The 17811-nt window shown below is 42.5% G+C and overlaps 1 protein-coding gene across 2 annotated transcripts in view; it reads right to left on the reverse strand.

Annotated features, from left to right (window-relative positions):
- LOC118699114 (transducin-like enhancer protein 1) overlaps positions 1 to 17258 on the reverse strand; it is an 81837-nt gene extending 64579 nt beyond the window's left edge. For both annotated transcript variants that reach the window (XM_036402840.2, XM_036402839.2), the window contains exons 1-4: positions 15956 to 17258; positions 15257 to 15357; positions 13656 to 13719; positions 13517 to 13561 (exon numbers count right to left, since the gene is read on the reverse strand). In XM_036402840.2, the coding sequence (XP_036258733.1) occupies positions 13517 to 13561; positions 13656 to 13719; positions 15257 to 15357; positions 15956 to 15979 (234 nt within the window). In that variant the 5' untranslated portion in view covers positions 15980 to 17258. The remainder of the gene's footprint in view (positions 1 to 13516; positions 13562 to 13655; positions 13720 to 15256; positions 15358 to 15955) is intronic.
- Between the last annotated feature and the right edge of the window lie 553 nt (positions 17259 to 17811).

Below are 17811 nucleotides of genomic sequence, written 5' to 3' on the forward strand. Positions count from 1 at the left end.
CAGTTCTGAAGTATTCTTATTTTTTACATTTTTATTTATGACATTATTTTGATCCAATTTTGCAAGTAAAATTTGTAATAAATTCAGAAAAATACAGTTTAGGAACAACAATTAAAAATAAAGCAAAAACCATCAATGTTCTGATAATACCAAAGAAGCATGTCCTAATTCATTCCCTTCAAGCAAAAGAATCAGAGAATCGGCTTTTAATGCACACAAAGGAATAAACTGTTAAAACACATTCACAAAAGCTTTAGAAGGTAATTCTTAAGCATTCTGCCTCTGCTTACACTTTAAGGAATTAGAAAGCCAAGTACAACACTGAACTCCTCCTGGAAGGACAAAATGGACTTCCTGCCATTTACAGCATGTAACACAGTAATCCACTGGGGAGGAAAGGTCAACGTTGCACTTTTGGTCATTACTGAATCATTTGAGATTATCTGTGGTGGGGATGAGAAGAAAATCGAAGCCTATGAGAATGCTGGAAATGACTTGACCTCAGCCCAGTTTTCTTCTCCATCTGTCTATAAGGCATGTGAATAAAACTCCTCTTTCTGGGACATGCTTGACCATTTTTTTTTAATTCCTGCTGCAAGGCAGAACTCATTCAAATACCCAAAGACCCGTGAAATGCAGTAAGAAACTGTATATTTTAGTCTTGTGTTGAAGCTTAATATCTATTTAGTGTTTTAATTTTTCCAACAGAATCATTGAAACAAGCAGTGCACTTAAATAACAAAGCCTTTATTCTTTTTGTGATCAAAATCTTCAAAGACAAGAGAAAGCAGACACATTCAGAGAGCAATTACAGAAAAAAAATGTATTTCACTGTGCTTAGCTTTCTGTATTTCACTGTACTTAGCTTTCTGCATGCTTTGTTAGTACTTGCTATAGCAAGACTCCAGCACCTCCAAAAATTAGTTGCTAAGAATTCAGGGCATGAGGGGATGTTGGAATTATAATTAGATCTCAAAACCTAAACACTCAAAAGTTTCAAATGATTAAGGCTAGCATTCTGTGAACTTTGCTGTTCATGTTATTGAATCCAGGTTGAGCACAGAGATATGCAGATATTATGAATGCCCTTTTATTTAAAATTAATACACTACATTCCATTTTGGCGATGGCTGCAAAAGAAAAAAAATAAAAATAAAGGCAACATGCCATTTAAAAGTTTAGGCCCCACAGTATATCAATGTCAAACAACAGCGTGTCAAGCTAAGATTCAATTCAGGTAAGTGCCACTGCCAAATTTTCTTGTTCCCAGACGTGCTTTAAGATTATTTTATTGCTTAAAATTTAATTTGTTCCAACTTGCGTTTCCATGACAACGTTGGCTAACCCTGCAAATCATTTGGGTAATTGGATATCTTATCTTTCTATTGCTCTCAAATCCAATGATTCTGGAAGAACTGCAGCAGCCAATCAAATTTACAGGCCTCCTGAGTAATAGACTTGCACAAGTAGCCACATCCATCTCCCCTTTTACTGCTGTATTAACCAACCTGTGACAAATTGCGGAAGTCGGCCTTCCAACTGTATTTAAAATTATAAACACTGTCATCACTAATACTCTCACCAATAGGAGGGAGTGAGAAGGTTTACTCTCAACAGATACTTGATATTCAATCTGACAAGAAGCAATGGGTAGCATTCATTTCAGCAACAAAAATAATCTCTATATTTTGGACGTAAACTTCAGTTTAGCATGACATGTAATTAATAAATACAGTTTCCTTCTGCCCTATATTAGTACTACTCATTTTAATTGTGAGATCAGTCACCCACAAAATGATATTAAAATCCCAGAAGACTGGGATGAAAAATCTTTAGCAATAAAAAAACCAAAAGACCACTTTTGTAGTAGTCTTTGCAAGTAGGAACGGGGAAAAGAAGTAGCAGAAATATTAACAGAATAAAAATTCAAAATTATAAAGATACTGAATGCTACATAGTTTCCAAAATGAAATTAGAGAGCTTTAATTCAGTACCTAAACTACTTTTATCTGAATCCTCTTAGATGTTCATTTAAATTACAGAAAGGTCACAATAATTTAAACATAAGCTACATATGATGCATAAGACAACAGCTACACTTGCCAAATATCTACTACAGATTTGGATCCCATTCAAGTGTAAAGTGACTGGATATATTTCAGATGTCTAATTTCAATGCTTTATAAAAATAGAGAGAGGCTGAGTGTAACTCAATGAACCACTGTACACAACTGCCCATCCCATTTACAGCTGTAAGTCCTGTTGAAACAGAGCCAACGGGCAACAAAGAGTCTGTTGTCAGGATGTCGAAGTGCTCCTTTCACATATCTTCACTATGTCAAGACTCTTCTTAAACTTGGCTAAAGAGGGCAGTTACCACATTTCTCCTTTAATCTAACTTCAACCCATCTTGCTTAAGCACTCACAACTACAAAGAGTGTGTTTATCTAAATTTTAGTTCCATTGTTTAGTTTCCAAGCCTAAGCTAACCTTAAATACACACAGAAGTATTTAAATCTCTTAAGTGAGCACACAGCTTTGTTTTACTTTCAAGCTGTTTTCCAGGACACAGAGTTCCCACTTTTATTTAGATTACAAGAGATGCTGAGAGAATCAATGGCTGACTCCAATCCAGAAGAGGTCTTGGCCACCTTTGCCTCCTGGGACACAATTTCTTTGAACCATACCGCAGACATCTAGAGACCTGCCAAACATCTCAACAACTAATCAGGCAGAAAACATTGCTATAATACAAACTGGGAAAGGACCAGCTTGGTAGACCACTTTATCAGGTAGCTAAATAAACTCACAGGAGACATCCATCCAGTAGGAGAATAGCCCAAAGTATCAGGAGAACCAAGAGGTTTTTGGGAGAAACATAAGCTATCAATGAGTTCCCCTCTTCTCATCTAACGAGTTGTTATGGTGCTCTATAAGCAGCATGGTCTCCAAAATTATCCAGCACACTTTACAGTATTACTTTTAAGGTCACTAAGAACTTGATTTACTCTGGACAACTGAGCAACACTGCACTACACAGTAACAAGGAGGAGACAAAGAGCACAGAAAGATAAAAGAACATAAAAAGTATAACCCTAACTGCTACCCTCTTACCAGGTAAGAGCACCAGCAGCTCTTAATTTAGTTTAGGATGCTATTTTAAAACTACTTCCTATTTCTGCAAATATCTTTTCAGTACTTGTTACACTGAGCCACTTGATTGGGATGGCAGTAGAAAGTCAAAGCTCTTAAACAGCTGGAGAAGTACCAGGAATCAGTTTCTAAAAAATCAGAGTATAAAGTTCCTCAAACCAAGCACATACATTTACAGTATGCAAGTCAATAACAAAGCTGTAGTCAGGATTCTGTCCTTATCAATATTCAAGTAAGACTGTAACAGCAGTAAGACAAGAATTTATTTACTAGAACAATAAGTATGCCATCCAACAAAAGAGAAATATTAAGACAAGGGTCTGAATTATTGGTGGGGGGGAATCTAATAGTTATGCAACAATCAGACTTTAGAAATAACTACCAAAGTAAGCATATCAACTAAGTCACATGTACTACTCTAAATGTTTCACCATTTTAAAATACTTAGTATAGTCACAGTTCAGTTTCAAAAATCTATCAAGTCAGAAAAACAATTTAAACACTTATTCATATCAATGCTTGAGGTGCCATCAGGTGACTCACTAATGAATAACAAGTTAAAAGGATTGACAACTCCTTTGATAGTAACTAGTGGAACTACCCACCACGTAGGATTTGCAAGAAAGGTGAACATAATGGATATTTTCACTGCATAGGGAAAAAGGTTCACAAATCTTTCAGCAAACCTTTGGGCACATGACACTAAATTCCTTACCCATTTTATTATTTTTATTTATATTCTGTTACTTACAGAATAGAAACAATAGTAAAAAGACTATCTAAATTGCATTCTAATAGACAAGAGTGCCATAAAAAACCACAGGTCCGAAATATTTTTCAGCAAAAAACATCAGAATTATGCAAAGTCCAAAAAGGTAAAGTAATTACAGATAAGAGAGAAGATGATGTTAACATCTTTGCTAAGAATATGACAGCCATAGCACTATTAGGAACACTAGCAGCATACCAAAAATTTCATGGGAACAAGGACAAAACTGCTTGATTACTAAACCAGGTATGGATAAAATAATTTGGGGTTTTTTGAAACTAAGAAGTCCTGCATTCATGATAAGTCCAGTATTTTTTAGTGTTTCCCACTAACAAGCATAAAGATCTCTTCATTTACCCTAATCCTCAATTTGCAAAGAGTTTCAAGCTGAGAAAGACAGAATATGCTAGAGAATAGCTTCAGAACTCACTTTACAGTGAATGGAAAAACGGACTGAAAAGTAAAAAGGACAGGGATAAAGGCCCATAGCATGCCTAGACAGGAACATAAAAGAAAAGGAAATAATGGGCCTTAGGAATGAAACTCTCGGTCACAGAGGATCAGAAGTTGAACATAAGTCAATAGCAGGCTGTTGCAGAAAAGGCTGCCACCTCAGTAAGCCGTATTCTGAGTAAGCCTTCTGTGCCACTCAGCAAGGCATTTCCTCCCCTGGAGTACTGTACTTCAGCTGGGCAACACCATTCAGAGAATGAACACTCGACTTTAGAGGTATGCAGCACGGTTCTGGAAGGCAGGCGAATGATTTGCTCTCCTTATCCAGGGTGAAGAAAATGCATAGTAAAGAGCTGAAGTTACAACAGAAAAGACGAAACTGTAACTCAAGAAGCACTTCAACAGCAAGGACATAAAAGCAAGCTGTTACCTGAAGAGCTTGAGGGTTGCCACTACTGTTGAAGTCTTTGCTAACAGATGGAACAAGCATCCTATCAGTAATGACATTGGTATAGCTGATCCTGCTAGGAGGACACAGGGAGGCACTAGGTCCCTGCTAATGACGTGATTCTAGAGTTCATATTTCAGTTTGAATAAACAACCTAAAAGCTTTCTATGGGTATTGTTGAAAATTTTGCTTTTGTTTAACTGACAATTTATAGTCACCATTTGAGGCCACAGACAGCTAGACTAGTTTACTGTCTGAAAAGTAATGGCTGGAAATCTTATAACCAGCCATTTTACAACAATAGAAATTTTACAACAATATTTTACAACAATAGAAAGTCAGAATGACCTTACATCCTTGCACCTTAAAGAAAGATGAATGTTTTACCTTTTTTTTAGCGAAATAAAAAACTTTTTTGTAAATAGGAACTGTTGGAGCAAAATAATGATCTTTTTGTAAGTATTTTTTCCCAAGAAAGTGTAGGGTTTTCATCCTTTCTCCCCAGCTTAATTCAAATTTCTGTACTTGACATAATCATGTCTTGAAGCAGAGAGCATGGCATCTCAAGGGGTTTAGAACACTTAAAAAAAAATTCATAAATAGGCAGATTTCCACAGATCATAAAACCCACCCAGTTTCAGACATCCTTTCTTTTTCTTGAGCTAACAAAAGCAGATTCTCATAGACTTAATGTCTTATCAAGATGCAGGTCAGCAAGCATACCCATTCCTGTTCCCATTCTCCAAAATGAAAGCTATCCTTTGTTTTTGCTTGCTAATCCATAGAAGACTTTAAAATGGCACAAGTAGAGATGGCAGCATTTTGTTCTCTAAATCAATTTTATCCTCAGCCATCAACTAGATGTTTCAGCACACAGAAAGATCAGTCCTTCCCTTCTAATTCAAAAATCTATACTACCATTGCCCTTGCAAACTGCTAAACAAGCAGTATTGGCAATGCACTTGTGTTCTGTAATATATTTACTGCAAATCCCAACGGCTTGCCTCCTAATGCAGTTTTCTATTGTGTCTGTTCTTGTGCCAATACAGTGACTGGTCACCTTACAAGTAAGTTGCTTGGACCAACTGTTTACACAAACATCAAAAAGCTTCAAGACAAAGAAAAAAAAAAAAGACCAAACAGAAACAAGAGAACATCCATGTTGCTGAGGGAGGGGGACAAAAAAATCCAAAAACCTAAACAAACTAAGAAGTCTTAAATCAAAACACAATTTAACCTCAGTCTTCTGTTTTATTATCATATAGCCAAAAAGGCTAGTTAGCTGTTCAGATCATGTATGAAGTACAAAATACTTTCAGACAGACAGCCCTGACACAAAGTTTACCTAACACCCCTCACAGAACTTAAATCTGTAATTTAATCATCAGTGCTACTTTGTTCACAAAGAACAAATGTTCTGAAGAACATAGAGAAAAGGTGGGAGCAACTTCACCAATCTCCACTTAGTGACTAGACACTTCTAATACACTCTGCAATTTCTCATTAGACAGAGTATTAGCATTATAAAAAAATTCAAGGACACTCACCAAACACAATAATTTCCTGAACTGATTTCCCCATACTAGAAAGTGTATTTTATAAGTAGGCTTGCTAACAACTGAAATAAGACTCAACACTCAAAACAAAAGAAACACAAACAGCCCACCTGGATGCTGTCAAGATTCATATAAACCTATGGAAACAATATTAAAATCTCTAACTTGAAAATATAATCAAAATACTTTCAAGGGAAATTGGAATCAAAAAAGGCTTACAGCATTATTTCACAAGGTTGTAGCACTTAAAATTTTTGTTTTGTTGGAGGTTTTCATTTGTTTGTGCAGCACTAGGGCTTCTTTCTTAAAAGAGACAACCTCAGGAAATAACCGATTTTTAAGTCTAACCTGATTTAACTAGAGTTCGGTTAAGATTAAACTCAATTTCAGCAAGCTCTAATCCACTTTTCAATCACCTCCAGCACTATGCCAGAAACAGTTCTCTAGTGGAGTTTCACAGGGGCCTTTGCTGCAATCTGTCTTACTAACATGATCGGCAGCACAGCGTGGAAAAGACAGCAAGTGGCGAGTAAGAAAACTTGCTCCATAAAAAGAATTGCTCCATAAAAGAATTAGAAAAAAAGTAAACACAAAGGCTTCAAGGAAATAGAAACACATTATTTTTTCCATAAGAAAGTAAAAGCAATGGGTAAAGAATTGCAAAGAGACCTTACAAGAGTAAATGGGCAATGAAACAATTGTACATAAACAAGTTTTACATACACTAGGAGTAGACATCCCTAGCCATGTAAAATGATGGTCCCTGAGCTTACAATTATCATTCACGAGCAAGAACTCAAATGTGAAACGAGTCTCCAGCAATTAAGAATTTCATGGCAGTGAAAAGGAAAAACTTGGAAATTTAACTGAAAAAGAAATAAAAATTAAAATAAAACCCAAACAAAAACCATCCAGAAAACAGAAAAAGGTGATAATACAAATCTCTCATTCATCAGCGTCCTGAGAGCTGCATATAGTTCTAGTTCCCCTTTTCAAAAGTCTAAGTTAAAAATTCAAAAAGGTTGAGTGAAAAGAAAGTGATCAAAGAAAGCTTCACAACTGTTTAAGCTGAGACTGCCCAACCTTAAAAGGAGTCAACACAGATGGGCTGCAAGAGAGATACAACACTTTGGCTCCATTGAAAACACAGCTAGGCATCAACAGCTTCTGTCCTGAAAAGCAGTGACCATCTAATAAAGTGGAAACCAGGCTCAAAGCAAACAAAGGTGGGGGGTTGTCCTAAATCTGGAACAACTTTCTCCCCACAACAGCTCAGCAATAGTGTAAACACACTAGAAAGCGGTTTTGCAGAGAAGGGCACTGGAGAACAAGTTGAATATGTATCAGCCCCACACTCATGTGCTGATGGAGGCTACACCTCATGTGAAGACACAGGAGAATGACTGTAACCAGCTGACTGATTGAAACAATTCTCCTTTCTGTTCCCCTTGTTTGGCAAGAAGGAAGATGCTGGTAAACTGGAGCAAGTCTCTAAGTGCCACCAGTAAGATGATCAGGCAATAAGAACACACATCATACTAGGAAGAAAACATATTTGGTCAGCTTCAGGAAGAAGGGGATTAATGGGTAGACAAGACCTCATTGCTGAAAAAGAAGTGATTATGGAGAGGACTATGTCAGCTCCTTCTCAGAGGTGCACAATAGAAGAACAAAAGGCACACAATGGTTAGCAGTGCGGAAAGGTAAACTCCCCGTTGGTGGAGGACAAAATTCTTCACAATAAGGGCAGGTCAAACACTAGAAAGTGTTGCCCTGACATGTCATGCAATATTACCTCCAAAAAAAACTGTTTAGGTAGAAATTTGATACTTACAAGAACACAGGTTGCAAATTCAGCTTGACTATGGGATCAACTTGCAAGAACTTCAAAAGTCGTAGCTTCCAAGTAATCATAAGGACTAATCTGTTAAACTAGTTGTTTTGACAATTAAATGCGGACAAAACTATGAATTCTCCCTGCCTTTGTTTTCCCCCTTTCTGGGAGGAACTATGTAAGCAACTATTGTTCAAATACCTACACTTAAGAATCCAACTAAGTGTGATGCTGAAAGTAACAATAGTAGTGTTTGACATAATTGCCATAGATGTCCCTAAATCATACCCCAAGTTGAAAATTTCATTAGTTCCATTCAAAGCTGTTATCATGTTTAAAGTAGGTACTGTGCAGTCTTCTGGTAAGTGCCAGTTGATCCAAAATTGGTTTTAAAGGCTTTTACTGTATGCCAGTGGTGATCTATCAAGTCTAAAGGATCCTAATTTTCCATTTTGCATAGGAGATGCTGCAATTTTAGCATTTTGCTGCAAACACTCAGGTAGAGAGGGACAAAAGGCAATTCAGATGCTCAGCTTGATTTTGTATAACAACCAGCAGAAGGAGGAAAACCATTAAGCTTTCCCCACATAATCTGTTGTGACAAAAGGATATCGCACGTTCAGAAAGCATTTCCCCTCCTACTCTTCCCCCAGCCCCGAAAGTTACCAGCACCTTTTTTCCTTCCCTCCAACTGAACAGACACACAAACTACAGCAACAGACATTGCAATGCAAGCTCCAGCAATGCAAGGGAAATGTAACGATATAGCTGGTAGGAATAGTGTTCCTCACTCTGGCTCCATGAAGAACCTGTAGTCTGGTAGACTAAGTCTAAAATGAGAGATGATCAGGCCCTATTTAACATATGTACAGTGTTTACACTCTGACACGCTTTCGAATTAAGTTCTATATGGAGCTGACATAATAGATGGTATCTGACAATATGGTTATGTGAAAGCCACATGCAGATGTATTTCACAGTGCCCCGAATCTGTCAGATAACTCCTTCACAATAATGTTGGCCTCAAGCTTGAAACATGGTTCAAAAGTCACGAAAGTTGAGGTAATTACTTGAGTCTTTTCTCCTCTTTAAAACTGGCAACTCTATTTGTGGTTGAAATACCTAGGCTGCTGACACAACTGTACTCATTTAGAAACCAAATATTTGTAGAATAAGTACAATTTTTTCAGAGAAAAATACTGTCACAATCAAGCCTACCATTTTCTCTTTTAAATAAAAACAGTTTTTGCAAGTCTTTTGTGGCTGTGCCAACTGTAAAATGTTCTTGAAACATTCATTGCACACCACCAAAACCTTAAGGAGTTTTTCATTCCAATAATTAAAATGTAGGAAAAAAAGAGGAAAATTAATTTATCTTTAAATCCCTTTCAACAGCAAAGCCATCCTACTCAAGAGCTGCAGAGAGCTAACTAAGCTCCTTAATTCCCTCCTGTTTAACCCTCTCCTGAAGACTGATGTTCTAATGAGATATCATTAGAAGACTTTGTCCTTTGCCATGAAGCATTAGAAATGATTCCACAGAACAGTCCAGGATAAAACAGACATGTAACTCCTGTACAACTGGTTAACACAATGCAGCTTTGGAGTTTGTGTACTTTTCTACAACAGGCAAGCTACTGAATGACAGGTCTGCCTCCAGGCAGGTCACAGAAATCAAAAAGACCCACCCAAAGAGAAGGAAACCTCGCTCTAACTGTTGGGATATCAGAAACCCAGACGCTGCAGTAGTTTATAAGTCTAGCACTTGGTTCAGCACTGCTGAATTTTTTTTTCCTGTGGCTGCCTGCCAATGAACAAAAGATAATCTTGCACCTAACCAATCCAGACATTAAATGCACAGGAAACCTTATCTTCTGACTTATGACAGAAGATGACAAGCAGAGCTGGCGAAAATAAAGACACAGTGCCCTAGGAGCCAAGGGCAGCAACTCTAAGTACAGCAGGATTTTTAACACCCAACCAACTATTCATCTTGGCACTAGCAGTTGATTCATCTGCTTTGCCAGCCACAGATGTCACATTGGGGAAAATCTCACTTGGACAGCATAACACAGAAAAGAAACTGAAGACCACACAATGTTCTTATTCATTCTATCGTGACACATATGAACACAACATCTAAATCAAACCACATCCTAAACAAATCCTCAGGTGGTTGTTTCTGTTTCAGATATGCAAAACTTATCAGTAGTAGGTCAGTAACTATTCACCTTAAAATAATTTCTACAAACACAGTGTAGGTGTGTACATAAAACATGCTCTTAATAAAAAAAAATCTCTGGAATTCTTAAATTAAATTTTAAAAACCTATGTAGAAAAAGAAAGAAACAAACAAAACCAAATCTAAACCAGATACAAATGTGGCAAAAAGATTATTTCCTGACCACTTTTCAGCCACCAGGTTGAAACACAGCAGCACCTTGATTTAAGCACACATCACGCAGTTAAGCACTGCAAAGGGCCAAAGCTAGATTTGAGAGGGAAGCCCTTCCGTGGCCATTTCTGGATTTAAATACAACATATTCAAGTGAAAAGCTCTGCTGTTTGTGTATGCAAAGTTCACATCAGTTAAGTCCATTTATAACAACATTCAAGTCTTGATTAACTTTATTTTAGTTAAATTATAACAGATTATTAAATTAAACAAAAACAGAACTGCTGACACATATCCATCAGTACAAGAACTCAAACTCATTTACATGCAGGCTAACTGCAAGTCCTTCATTTTATCTAAGTGACTGTACCTTAACAGTGATGTACACACCACACTCCATAAATAAGCTCAGCTGCAGTGTAATTTTGTTTTTCAAACAGCAGCCCAAGCAGTCTGAAGAGCTTCACACAGAGCAAGTACAGCATCCAAACAGGAGGAAGACCTTAAAAACGTTAAAGCTTGTTCACTGGAAAGTTTCCCCATCACTGCATTTTCCAGTAACAAAGATGTTGTCAGAAATGACAATTTTTCGTGTCCCCTGATGATGCCTTGCTAGCATTTGGTTATAAGCCATAAAGCAGGAATAATTTCAGCCTGTCAGGAGTCTAGCTAATGCCCAGTTTCCCCCTAGAGAGAATTCCTGTCAAACGTAATGAGAGCTCCAAAGGCCCTTTCTACAACATAATGAGCACTTAGGCCATGCTGGTGATCAGCCAGCAAAAAGCATCAATTTGAGCCTGGCTACACCCTTGGGGGTAGACGTCACCATTTAATAAGAATTATGATTACTATCTGTCAAAAGCCTCCTCAGAACTTATCGTTAGCAGTGGAAATTCAGAGAAGAATGTCATTGTTAGTTTTTTGGTGGGTTTTTTTTTTGTTTGTTTTTGGTTTTTTGTTTGGTTTTTTTGGTTGGGTTTTTTTTGTTTTGTTTTTTTGGTTTTTTTTTCTTCCTGTAATCTAAGGCCACCTACATACTGAACTGCAACACCATTTGGCATCCTCACTGCAGGAATCTAAATCAATAGCCTTTAACATGAAGGTGCTACTTTTACCAGAAATTAGAATTACTTAACATGTAAAAGCATAGTATCTGAGACTCACGTCCAGAGAAATGTATTTATACCTTCAAAAGCCTATTATTTTCTTAACAGCATGCACAGAGTAAGTGTGCACTGCTCTCCCCAGCTACAACTAACATAGATATAATGCTCTGTCATAAATCTTAAAAGCTTCCGAAGTATCACCGCCTACTGGGTACATAATTCTAATTACCGTACATATAGGACATTAAACCTTTATACATATGTTAAGGTCAAAGTGGGAACCTTAGTTCTCACCCACTTTAATCCTGTGGGTTTAATTGATTTTACCTAAAGTTAATTCCTAGTACACTAACTGAAATCACACATTCTCTTCAAAGAGCTCCTGAAAATGACATCCATTTTGCAGCAAATGATCTTCCTATACAGATACTGGCTTCCTCATAGGTTACAGTATGCCAAGAAATTGCTGAAGAGAAAAAATGCAAAAAAAAAATCTCAAAATCACAAAGCTGTGAAAAGTCACCTCACAGAAAAACCGACATTCTTCTAAAACACAAGATAAAAGAAAATTTGTTAGGCTACAGTACAGAACCAATTCAAATACTAAGCTTGCTGTTCCATCTGGTTATTTGATTCATTATTAAAAAAAAAAAAAAGGTTGTCATAATACAACTTCTTTAATGGCATTTTGAATTGAAACAAGCAAACACCCTCCATAACCCTAAAGAATACCTACCCAGATTTGAAGATAGAAAGCTATCATGGAATTACAATGCCACCCTACCAAATATGGCATTTTCAGGGGAAAACAAAACAAACAACAAAAAAAAATTCAAAGAGTTCAGAGTTACAAAAGCTAAACTCAACTCTGTAATTCACTTGCTTAATGAATGTCTTTGAATATACTGAAGATCTGAAGCCTGAACTAATCAATTTCTTCGCTGCGCCCTAGCCGGTCAGCCATGCTCTTTAATTTAATGAAACAAGAGTTTTAGATGAAATAGCACATACACATCAAGAAAGAATTGTATTGTTGCACTTTGAAATGTGTCCAACTGTGCAACTTCATCTAATGATAATTTTTTTAAGAGGCCATCGATTTCTGAAAGACTTATTGTACTAGCATCTTGATGAAAAAGTGAATGTCAGCATATCTACAGAATACTTACACCCTGCCATTAATGCTTTATTTGGCAGACAATGACTACTCAATTGAGGGTCCTCTGGGCTGTGCAATCATTTAGCTTTTCTTCTCTTATGAGGTCCTTAGTGTCTTGTTCCAGTTCAATACTCTTTTTATTCACCATTATAGTGGCCATAAGTGTGAATTTTATGGGAACTTGCAAACTCAGTCATAACTAGAGCTTTCCAAGTCACTAATCTCTTCATACCTTTACAAGGCAGGGATTTGAGTAACTATGACTACATATGCTACACAGACACAGGATCAGTTCTACATGTCAGCACCTCTACCAGTAACAAAACAAACAAACAAAAAAAAAAAAAAACCCCAACCCAAAAAACCCTCAAATTTATAAAGTACTGAACTGCATTTTTACAACCACAGATACAAGCCTTTCCTATTTATGCCAAAGTCTTTCAGAACCAATACCAAAAAAGGTATTGCTGCTCAACCTAATCTACACCTCATCTGACAGGAGGTAGGCAAAGGTCTACTAATCAGGCTACAAATCAGGCGATTGATTCAGATGATACCATCATCTGAGCACAAACAGCACAGCTACACTTAAATGCACCAGACAGACTCCAGATTTTGCAGCTTAGAAAACAAAATGTCTTACCTGTTTGTGCATTTCAATGTTTAATCCATACGACATTTCATAGTACTGCAAATAAATGAACATACATTATTTTCTTATACTGACTTACATTGTATTAGGAGATATTTTCTGAAACAGAGATAAAAACAAATATACTTACCATCACATAATGCCTCTGCATTTCCGTCTTTTCGCTTGCCAGTTTCTCACATTCCAATTTAAGGCTACAAAATAGATCACGCTTTAATGTAACACGTCGTTTTTTTGGCATCTACCCTCCCTATTTGTATTTTGACAGAAGCTGCTAATTAAAAAAAAACTCAAACTGATTTTCAACATAGAAAGACTTAATCATATTTGAAATAAAAAGGCCAAAGAAGAAATTTAAAGAACATTTCATGGGTGCTGTATGAGGCCTGAACTGTCTACAGAACCTAAACATATCCACTCTTCATACTTTGACAAAGAGTTGCTATTAAGTGCTGCAACTTACAAGTTAGAATAGGGTCTGAATTTCCCGTAAGTACTTCTCAGGAGTAAAAAGATAAAAATAGAGGCATTTTTTTCTATACAGCATTTAGTAAATGACTGTCAAGTAACACCACTCACATTTACAATTATAACTTCAGTATAATTCTTACCTTAAATACATTCTAGCAAATGTTACCTTGCCCAGTTCTTGAAAACTGGTAAGTCTGACTATCATTTACTAGCAAGTTTCTTTTCATAAACAAAAGTTAAGTTGCATTTGCATGTCTCATCACAAACTGTGATATGATTCTGACTACTTTCACTGAGCCTCAACGTTTCCTTTTCTATCAAACCGATTTTTTTTAATGATACTTGCGAGCATCCTGTGGAACAGTTAGTGTGCAAGCAGCACGTTTCACTCACAACTACAAAGCCAGATGTTTAGAGTTTACATTGTATTTCTTAAGCAATAAATGGCTTAAGCAAGTTAAGACTACAGTATCATAGGTAAAGGAAGAGGAAGCATAACTAAAACGAAGCAATTTCTGACTGGAAAACCTGTAAAGCTTTTACTTCTCTCCAAATGTTCCAGGTGCACATAAGTACAAAATCAGCGAAGATTAATGATCCTTGACACCAGATGACCAGGATCAAAAACAACCTGTACCCTAAATCTCTGAAAGGACCTCAGCAGCAAGCACACACCCACAAAGAATTTCGGAAGGGCAGAGCAGCAACGAGGAGTGCATGCCGCAACTTCCACGGGTTATGGTAAACTTTGTGTTACTACACTGAGTACTTGTGTGTTTTAAGCGTCCTCCCTGGCTCTTAACCACAGGACGCTGGCATTTTTGCATTAACACCACACACAAATGAACAAACATAAGAAGTAACCGCCTTAACGCGCTGTGCCACAGAACTGGCGCAGGTCTTCCCGGGATATACTGAAGTGACCCCTCCACATACGGGTTCCCATGACACACTACATTTTTTCAACGCGCAGAGGTGCCGAACGCTCCAGTTTCGACAGTTCAGCTTCCGCAGCTGCCCGGGGAGCACGGGCCCGTCCAGGGCAGGGCTGTCTCCCCGTTGGCGCCCCGTGCACCCGGAAGCCCGCGGGCCGGGGCTGCCCGCGCTCCCTCCCGGCCCGCCGGGGTCCCTCGGCGGGGCTCTGCCGCGACGCCGCACGCCACCGCCTGGACGCGCCCGTTCGCTGCAGCCCCCCGCGCCCGGCCGGGGCTACTCCGGGTCCCGCAGTCCCTGGTCCCGGGGCGGCCCGCCGGCGCTCACCTGTGGTACTGCGCCTGGAGGAACTGGAACTCTTCTTTGATGCGGTCCAGCGACTCCGGGATGGTGAATTTGAAAGGCTGGCCCGCAGCCTGGTGCGGGGTCTGGCGCCGTGGCGGCACGGGAGAAAGATGCACTTCAGACACTGCGCGGCCGCCCCGCGGGCAAGAGGAGGCGGCGCTGTCCATCGCGGCCGGGCCAGAGGGATGGAGAGAGCGCCCGGCCCGGCCCGCCCCCACCCCCGCCCCGGGCGCTGCGCACTTGTTACCCACCTTCCCGTCCCTCATCTGCGGTGGGGCCGAGGTTAACCGCGCTCCGGCTCCGACCCACCCGCTCCTGCCGCCGCCGTCTACACGAAAGCGGGAAGTGCCGGCTCCTCCCCGCCGACCCCCGCCGCGGAGCCACAGCCAGCCCCATTCCGGGCGCTGTGTTCGGCAGATGCTGCCTGGCCCGGCGGCGACTCCCCGCCGTCCTGCCCAAGGCGAGTAAGTTGCCCACGCAACAAAAGTATTGGGGGCCGCTCCGGCAGGCAGGATGAGCCTGCCGACCCCGGATAGAATTAACTTGTGAGGGCGCCTTCCTCTCCCTCCCCCCCTCACCCCCCAGCTCCAGCCGAGCAAGCGAGCTGGAGGTGCGCTCCGGACCGCCCGGCCCTCGCCCCGCGCCCCGGACCCGCGGAGCGGCCGTCCAAGCCGTACTTACGGGGTGCCGGCTCTGGGGGAACATGGCTCCAGCCGCGGCGGGTCTCCCTCGAAGCGCGGCTCTCTCGGCGAGACTCCCCGCCCTGCCCCGGCTTCACACCCGGTGCGCCAAGGGGACAGGAGCGGCGACACCCGCCGACCGCCTTCCCTCCGCCGCCGCGGACAGCAGCGGGGCGAGGCGCGACTCAGTGCCCCCGCCGCGGGGACATTCCCCAGCCGCGGCGTCCTTTGTTGCTGTTGTTCCAAGGAGGGCTGAAGGTGGCCGGGAAAGGCGTACGGGCCGCGCCTGGGACGGTCACCAGCGCCGGGCGCTCTTTCGGCCGCGCTTCGACCGGCGGGCGGCGCCCGCAACGCCCGGGCGCGGCGGGACGCGACTCGACGGGGCGCAGGGGCAGGCTACAGCCGCCCCTCAGAGGCGGCGAATAATCCCCTTCACGGGCTCGCAAGTGGTCGATGCGATTGTAAAGCCGGAAATCCCAGGCGGAGGCGACTCCTCTCTCCTCTTCTGCCCCTTGTCAAAAGGGGAAAATCCAGCTGGAGGGAGCGGATCGCAGTGTCCGCGGCGGGACCGTCGCAAGCCGAGGGGGGCGAAAGAAAGTCTCCAGGCAGGGACGCGTTGCTCGCAGGCGTCGGCGCAGGGGACAAACCACCCGCAAGACACAGAGCGATGAACAAGAGAGGAAGGCAGGAGGAGGAGGAAGGAGGCGGGCGGGGGGGCTCTTGCACAGCCGTCGCCGATCGGAGCAGCTCCAATAGCACATGCACGAAACGCTGGAGGGCAGAGGAAAGGGTACCACACACGCAGCACAGACTCTTCCGTTAGTTGCAGAGAAGTCCCTAGGACAAAAGGAAAGCAACCCCCTCAAGATGCTCGCTGGCCTTAGCGTCCAGGCAACCAGCCCCGTTGGGGAAGATTAAAAAAAAATAAAATAGAGATGAAAGCGTCCGTTTGAGGTTTAAATCAGACGGGAAGCTCCTTCGTGCAACAGCACCACTACAGCCTCTTACAGGCGGGCGCGGATCTGGGAGCTGCGCGTCTCACCAGAGCCCTCCAAGCGCGATACATCGCGGCGACATCAGCAGCATCATCCTCATCCTCGCTCTCCTCCGCGGTGGCCCGCCGCTTCCTCGTCGACCCGGGATATAAAGTTCCCCCTAGCTGAAAAATCCGAACCCGACCGTACGGGAACACCACCGGCTTCCTTTGCCCCGTCCCCTCCGTGCCGGCCAAGGGCAAGGGGAAGCCGAGGCGGCGGCCTGGCGGGCGGCGCTCGGCGGGACCTGAGCGCGGCTGCGGCCGAGCTGGACACGCCGCGCTCGCCCGCGCCGCTTACATTAGCACGCGGTTTCACACTCCGCCGGCTAACCAGCCGCGCGGCCCCGCCCACGCCGCCGCGAGGGGGGGCGGCCGCCCAATCACCGGCCCCGCCGCCAACGTGGGCCCGTGACGCGCCGCGGCCCCGCGGCCCAATGGCACGGGCCGGAGTCGCGCCGCCTCTCGGCTTTGGCTGGGAAGCGTTTGTGTGGCGGAGCGGCGCGAGCGCTCGGAGCCGGCCAATGGGAGCGCGCGGTGCACGCGGCGCCGCGGGGGGGCGGGGAAGGTCGGCGGGAAGGAGAGCGGGCGGCCGAGCTGTCCATCAAAGTAACGTGGGGTCCGCGCGGGCGGGCGGGCGGGGCTGCGGCGGCGGGCGCGCGGCGCCTGCGCGCGGCGCCTCTGCCTCCGCCGGAGCCGCCGGGCGGCCCCGGCCGGCACAGGCAGCGCCTGCACACCGCACCGGGCACACCGCACACCGCACCGGGCACACCGCACACCGCACCGGGCACACCGCACCGGGCACACCGCACCGAGCACACCGC

The sequence above is a fragment of the Molothrus ater genome, chromosome Z (genome assembly GCF_012460135.2).
Source record: "Molothrus ater isolate BHLD 08-10-18 breed brown headed cowbird chromosome Z, BPBGC_Mater_1.1, whole genome shotgun sequence".
NCBI lineage: Eukaryota > Metazoa > Chordata > Aves > Passeriformes > Icteridae > Molothrus > Molothrus ater.